We start from the raw sequence: 7,680 nt of genomic DNA, 5'->3' as shown, positions 1-7,680 counted from the left end.
AGCTCTGGGGTTGGCACCTGGGTAGTCATCCTGCGGCACAGCACAGGATGCAGGATTCGCATGGTTCCCCCACAGGGCTGGGAGTTTCGCCAGGAAAAGCAAGTTTATAAATAGTGCATTTCAACATGAACAAACGAAAGCGGCAGAACTCGACAGCCAGATCAGCCAGGGGCTGAGCAACGGCCCCACCCCAGCATCTTCCCCACCAGGAAGGATGCTCACCTCCCTTCCCTCCGTCACCCAGCTGGCCAGGACCATCCTCACTCTCCAGAAAGCCTGGATCTGGAGGTGCCTGTGTCAGATGTCCTGCTTGGGAACACCCTTGCTGCAGCTAGTCTGGCAGCCAGAGCAAGATAGCAGAGCTGGCTTCAAAAAGACCAGAAGCAGTGGGGATGGCCACCTGCTCTGCTCGGGGGTAAGGGCAAACACAGCCCACAGCTGCCCAGCATCAACCAAAGGCCACAAATTTCAATGCACTGCTTGAAACAAAGTCTTCCTAAGCCCATGGACCAGAAAGTTTCTAACTTCTCCTCCCACCCCTGCAGAAAACAGCTGCCCCACCAGTGAGGCTGGCACTTGAAACAGAATTTTTCATGGCACGATGCATTACACCAAAGGGGCACATGCCTGCCAGATCCTAACAACAAGTGAGACACTCAAGGGAAAAACTAGCTTTTATCTCTGCATTAAGGAGGAAAGCAGCAAGTCATCAGATGAGAACTTGCTTCTTGTCAACACAAAACAGCAGAAAAGACACCCCTGTGCCTATGGAGCGAATGGGAGGACATCCCTGCTGGGGAAATACCTGCCAGATTGCAAAAGAAGGAGATCTTGATGGCAGTGCCCAAGGGAAGACGTCAAGACATGACATGTCAGAGCAGCACCATCATCTGTCAGGATGAGAAGCCTCTGGCAGTTCACTGAACACATACAGAGCTCTTCATGCCATGCTTGCTTACCTTGATGTAGGTGTCAAGGGCTGGGTGGACACGGTTGATTGCTAGATGGATGGACAATGGTGTAGTGAATGGGAAGGTCGCCATGACCACATGACTGGGAGCAGGAAAGGAGAAAATCTTGAAGCCATACTTCTGGAACCGCTTGATTTGCTCTTCTGACGGCTTTGCATCTCCCTCACTGAGGATTCGGCCTATGGCAAAACGGCACTTCTCTGGAGACACCTGATCAAGGGAGACAGACAACCAGCGTCAGAAGAAGAGAGTCTTAACACCAGCCAAAACCTCAACCTGCTGAGCATGGGGGCAGGAGACCACCACGAACCAGGGTAAATGCAATGATTGTGCACACCAAACCAGATGCCCGCTCCTAACTGAGGCTGATCCAAGCCCAGACTGTCCACACTCTTCACAGCCTTAACTCACAGCCCAGTGCAGAATGTACTGCTCCCCTCCTTGGAGGACAGACAGACTTGCAGAAAAGAAACCCCACCAGGCTGCTCACCCAAACCTGTCCCCAGTGAGTCACTGCAGAAAGTCTCTCTTGCCCTCCCCCTCCCCCAGCCTCTCCCCATCAGAGACCCAACTGTTAAGATGTGCTCACCACCACCCCCATGTGCAGGGCACCCCTGCAACTCTGGCGGGGACTAAAAAGAGACTTGGCCACAACCTGCCCAATTGCCTCCACCACATCCCCAAGGAGGTCGACCTGCACCGGTGCCTGCCCCCAGCAGCCACCCAGACACATGTGCTGGTGCGACCGACTAGCACGGGCCACCACTAGCACTAAGCCAGAGAGAAATACAGAGGCTGACAGGTCTCTCCTACATAGGCGCACACAGTCCAGCTGTCTTAGGGGTCAGAAAACTAAGGCATGAAGACTTGCACAGAGTCAGCAAGCTATTTGTAGTAGCATGAAGAGAAACATATTCCCTTCCATCCTGGACCCCAACAACATGAAAAACTTAAAAACATGCTCTCTCCAGGTTTGGATGTCCTGCAGGCATTGGCATCACAAAACTCTTGTGGGGATGATGTAAGGCAGAAAGAGGGTGCACACAAGGCCACCGTGTTACCACTTCCCATCCTCATGTGCCCCTCAAGGGGATCCCCACTCTGTGCTCCCCAGTCTCATGCCTGATTTTGCCTGTGCAACGTCTCTCCCTGCAGAATAACTACCTCACACCGCACTCCTTGCCCTCTCTTTCCTTTAAAACACTCTTTAATGTTGCACAGCAGGACTATCCCGGAGGAGAAACACAGCAGATGTAAATAGGAAGGAAGAAAACAGCCTGTCAAAAGTAGCAGTATCCCTCACGTTGTGTTCTGGCGCCTGACGGCTCACTCTTGCCCTCCTATGCTGCAAGAGGGAGCTGCAGACAGGGCTGTGCTGAGCATCGCTGCTTTGGGGCCAGGAAGGAGAAGCAGATCCACCCGAAAGGCAGGAAGAGGCAACAGTTAAAGGCATCCCTAGGGAAAGGTCCAAATGAAGCAAGGAGATAAGGGAAATCTATATTAAATTCCTTTAAACACGAAATGAAATCTCCATTTACATCCTGAGCAAAGACAGTTCACCCCCAGAGCAGATGGAAGGACCAGAGCTGCCAGAGCAGGCAGCACCACTCGGGCCAGGTATATTTGCTTCCTCCATTCTCCTTTTAACTTTCTATTTCATAGCGTGCAGCCCTGCAGGTCCTTTCTCAAGGACAGCAGCAAAGCAGATTTGCCTCCTACCCTGACTGACAAAGACCATCTCAAGGGAAGGAAGGAAACACTCCACTTAAAACCAGCCTTTCCCTAACAAATTTGTCCTTTTAGGATGGGCAGATGCTGATCAAAGCCTCTGCTCCCCCAGGCACCCCAACAGAGAAGCTTTGGAAATTATTAGTTAGCCTAACCAGCAGCTCTGCTGATGGGAGCAAAACCCATTCTTGTGCTCAGAGAGCCTTTTGGCCTCATCCATCCAAGGCCAGGGCACAGGCTGGTCGCTGAGCATGTGAACATGTGGATTGCAGGCAAAAGGCCCTGGCACATGCCTACAACTAGACGTGTGCAGAAGTGCTTGGCTGGAGCTGAGCAAAAATCCACCCCCCACATCCTGTCCTTGCTGAGGAGTTATTTTTGTTCCTGCCAGAGGTGAGAGAAGTCCTCTGGGCTGCTAAATATTAAATAAAAAGGAAAAAAAAAAAACCCATGCAAATTAATATTAATCTTGTCCATTAAACCACGTAAAACATCACTGGCAGGGGGTCAGCAGCACTCAGGGTGGTCAGCAGCGCTCAGGGAGCATCCTTGTGTGAACACTAAGATTCAGGAGCCAGCAGGAAGCCCTGGGGATGCCAGTGATAGCAGTTGCCCCAAGGCTGTGTGACTCCAAGGTAGCCCACATGCACCATGGGGCTCTGCCCAGCACAGAGCTGATGCTCTCTGGCATCCCCATCCTCTCTTCTACCAAGCACCTCCTTTGGCTGTAAGTCCCCACACTGGTACCTGCTGGTCATCAGCCCGCACCATGGGGCTCTGCCCAGCACAGAGCTGATGCTCTCTGGCATCCCCATCCTCTCTTCTACCAAGCACCTCCTTTGGCTGTAAGTCTGCCAGGACAGCAAATCCCACACTGGTACCTGCTGGTCATCAGCCCCTTCCCACTGCAGCACTGGGGCACCAAACCCCTCAGGAGCCAGTGGCCAAGAGCCAGGCTGGAGGCAGCTGTCTGGGCTGAGCCCGTCAGTGCTTTGCCAGGGACACAGGGGGACACAGCAGGCAGCGAGCACGTTCTGCTGCCTGATGTCAAAAGGTCTATTTTTGGTGACAAGTCAACATCCACAGTGAGCGGCCAGCTCTGAGCAGACCAGCCTCTGCCACAGGGTGCTTCACCAGGGTCAGGAGAGCACTGAAAACAAGGAGGAAGAGGTCCTCTTCCTCCCAGGGGAAAGGCAGTCTGGGTGACCGATCCTTGAACCTCCAAGAACAAGGAGCCAGCAGTGCACACCATCTCCCATGCTATCACAGCTACAGCAGGTACAAGCACACAGTGCCGAAACAGGTCTGCAGGGCCACCACAGGCATGTCCATGTCACGTCCCCAGAGCAGGGTAGCACCAAGCATGGATGCTGAGCCCTTCCAGCAGCACCAACTGCCCCGCACAGGGTTCTCAACTCCAGATGAGAACCTTGACACAAGGACATAAATCTGTGGCAGAAGAATTGGCCACTTGGACAATGTGGACCACATGGGCCCCAGCACACTCTGCACTCCCCATGGCTCCCATCCCTCACCCACTCTAAACACGACACTTCTTGCGGACAAGTGTCCAAGCATGTTCAGTCAAACTCTGCCACTGTCCAGCTCATCCCATGGGGGAAAGTACACTCCACCACCCTCCTTCCCAGGCCAGGAAGAGGCACTGCAGAGTGTCTTTTTGCCTCCCATGATCCAGAAGTAAAAACTGGAAGATAAAGGTAAGTCAGCTCAACACTAGACACAAAGACACAAGGTGGCTGAGTGCACCAGGCTCCAGTGGGCACTGTCAAGCTCAGTGCTTTCTTGCCTCTGATACCTTCCTGTCAGCCCACTCAGCACTATGTTTTCATGGACAAGTTCCATCTAAGCAGGTCCAACCCTTAGGAGCACCATGTTGCAAGCAACAAAACGGTTCGTAAAACAGGATCAGTCATCCCCAGAGCAGAAGCACTGGGTCAGAACTATCAACCCAAGCACTGTGACCCACACCAGTCCCCAGCACACGTGCCCAAGCACACACACAGAGCTGCTAACTATTCTGCTGTCCCTCCCCCCTCCATGGCATTCCTCCACACTCACACTAGCTACTCAGCATTACTGGAGAGCCAGGCTGTCTGTCACAGACAAATGCCCACATGCTGTTATCTGGAGACCCCTATGCCACCTTGCATCAACTGCCAGGCTCCTCACCCCCCAGCAAATTCTGATGCACTTTTGTTTGCTCCTTGTCCTGGATAGTACCCACCAAAGTACTTAGCTCTGGCTGGCAGCCATGAGGCAGTGCGCTTTCTGCTCACCTCTCAGCCTGAAGAGCATCATGGAGTAACTGTTTCATCAGACAGGAGCCCTCAGCACACATCACCTGAGGTTTCAGTAAGAACTCTCAGGGGATGAAAGGACTATAGGGAAGCTCGGAAAAACACGAGAGCACTACAAACAAGAGGAATATGGATGAGGACAGAGCAAGCTGAAGAGACCATCTGCTTTCAACCACAGAGCTGCAAGTCCAGAAGGAGCCTTGGCTGCACTTCCTGCAGCCAAGGGATCTGCCAAGGAATGCATCACCTTAGAGTCATGAACATTGGCCTCTGCTCCACAATCACATCCACTATGCTGCTGATCAGCAGGAGCTATCAGAAGATAGTAAGCTTTGCTCAACCAATGCCTTCCAGTTAGTGTTAGCCAAGAAACCATCTGCTTTCAGTTGTCTTTCCCCACACAGCATCCTCTACAGATCTGGGAGACCTTGTGAATCCCAGTGCTCATCTACAGAGGGTGAGCTGAAAGTGCCTGAAATACAGTTGGGGAGCATCCTGAGCTGGGAATCCAGATGCTGACCACAAGAGCTTGCAGGGCCCACTGGGCACACCTTACCGTGTGTGGGTTGTCGTAGTAGACACCGATGGAGTAGAGCTTTGAAGAGATGCTGCAGCCGTCCGTGAAGAGCTGCCCAGATTCACCATAGGGGCCTACCCTGAACTTGTAGGCCAGTGTGATGTTGCCGACAGGTGGGGAGCCAGCACTCACAACCACCTCTGTGAAGAGCCCCGAGTAGACAGCGAAGCCGAAGACAGTCAGCAGCAGCAGCACGACCAGCACTGCGATCAGTCCAAGGAGCACCCAGTCAGACATGACGGACGCTTGGTGCTCCACACTTCCTGATGCACTAGTGGCAAGAGATGAGAAAGAAGGGGAGTTAAGCTAGCACTCAGACAAGCAATCACTCTGAAGATATTTATTTGCAGTAAAACACAACCACTTCCAATCCCTCTTACACATGAAGCTTAAAGACAGTAGAACCACCCCAGAAACCTCCTGTATATTAGTCCCACATTGCATCAGCCTGTTCCAATTGGTCACCAGGTACAAATTATACTGCTTCAGCACCTCTTGGGAATGAGGTGATTACGGAAGAGAAATAGAGAGGTACTGTCTCCATCTCCCAGAACCAGCCACACTGCTCACGTCCAGCCTCGCATCCAGGAAAGACCGAAAACCACCCTGTGAGCCTGCACCATCCAACAGATACCCAGCACTGCGCTAAGGATCAGGGGTCTATAATAAAATAATTTATATATTATAAATGCCACGCCTGGTATTTTGACCAGGGGATCCCCTTTGATCCAGGCACCCAGAAAGGCTCAGAGCAAATTGAAGACCCAGCTAGAAAAAACATCGCAAACACACTTGGGTGCAATGAATTACTGGCAACCCTTTTAGATCATCTGTTTTTAACCTAAAAGAGTTTTTATAACCCCAACCAAAGCTTCCTGTTTTGCTTGGCATCTTTTTGCCCTCACACTTGCTGCAGGACACAGCAGTATGGTGAACACCTTCTGCTCGTTTTCACCCACCAAGAGCAATGGCTCTGGGGAGCTGAAACACAAACCATTGCAGGAGACTTGTTTGCGTTTTATCCTTCCTTGAATACACAGGTCTTGTCACAGGGACTGGCTGCAACACTCCCCTGGGACTTGCACGGGAGCTCAGTTTGAAAGCAAAGGTTGAAATAAATAATTCACCTCCACCTCCATGTTTTAAACACACTTTATCCAAAAAAAGTTGTTCACAGTGGCTGCTGCTTGCTCAGCTTTACAGCAAGAGAAAAGAGTCATAGCCTGGTAGAAACCACGAGCAGCTCTGCTCAGCCCCAGCAAGTAGGGGTACGGCAAAACCAAGCCCTGCAGAGCCGGCACTGCCAGCTGTGCTCAGTGCTACAGCAGCACGAGGTTGGGCATCGTCTCAAACCATGGCCCTACTCACCTGCAAAACCAGCTCAGCCCAGAAACAGTTCACGACATCTGATCCACTGGGGTGCAGGATCTGTGGCGCTGCAGCAGGAAAAAATAAACATCATTGCTTCCTTTCAAACACACGAGGCAAAAAGCAAAACAGTCACAGCAGAGCACCTGAAAGGCACGCAGTCACCTCAAACCTGCTCCCCAGAGGAGGGGCATCCCAAGGAGCAGCTTTTCCCACAGGACCCCACAAGCCAAGATTTCTTCCCAAAACTCTTGTGGCTGAATGCAGGGGCATCAAGAAACATGGAAAGGAACGGCAAAGGTGGACAATGTCCTGCTGGCATGTCCCACCCCGGGGACAGCTGAGTGGCACTGGATGCTGCTTCAGGGTGGCCTCGCAGGGGAGGACCCCCGGACCCATAGCATGCCTGGAACTTTACACCCGTCCCGTTCCCCAGCAGCACCTTGCCTCCTCCCTATAACCAGCACAGATTTATTACTTCAAATCACGGTTCTGGCAATTCTCCATGAGCTGCCAGCCCGAGGGCCCAGAAGATTTCCTCTGGGCGCGGCGGGAGAAGCCGGTGTTTTCGGCTACTTTTGCCGGTTCCCGTGGCTCGTTCCCCGCCGGCGGCAGGCGCGGACAGTTTCCCACCTGCCCTCCTCACAGGCAGCGGCAGCAGAGCTCGCCTGGTCCCTGCCCGGCCAGGAGGCCGTGCCCGGGCGGAGGGCAGGGTCTG

At 52.7% G+C, this 7,680-nt stretch overlaps 1 protein-coding gene across 1 annotated transcript; it reads right to left on the bottom strand.

The window, feature by feature from the left end:
• Positions 1 to 959: 959 nt before the first annotated feature.
• TEX264 (testis expressed 264) lies at positions 960 to 5,831 on the bottom strand (the record flags this gene model as incomplete). Its single annotated transcript, XM_010021518.1, has 2 exons — positions 5,574 to 5,831; positions 960 to 1,181 (listed from the first exon to the last, which is right to left on the bottom strand). Coding segments are annotated over exons 1-2 (480 nt in total), but the record flags the coding sequence as incomplete, so codon positions are not given.
• Between the last annotated feature and the right edge of the window lie 1,849 nt (positions 5,832 to 7,680).

This window comes from Nestor notabilis, unplaced genomic scaffold, assembly GCF_000696875.1.
Source record: "Nestor notabilis isolate BGI_N333 unplaced genomic scaffold, ASM69687v1 scaffold23329, whole genome shotgun sequence".
Classification (NCBI taxonomy): domain Eukaryota; kingdom Metazoa; phylum Chordata; class Aves; order Psittaciformes; family Psittacidae; genus Nestor; species Nestor notabilis.
This window is presented reverse-complemented; position numbering and strand designations above follow the sequence as displayed.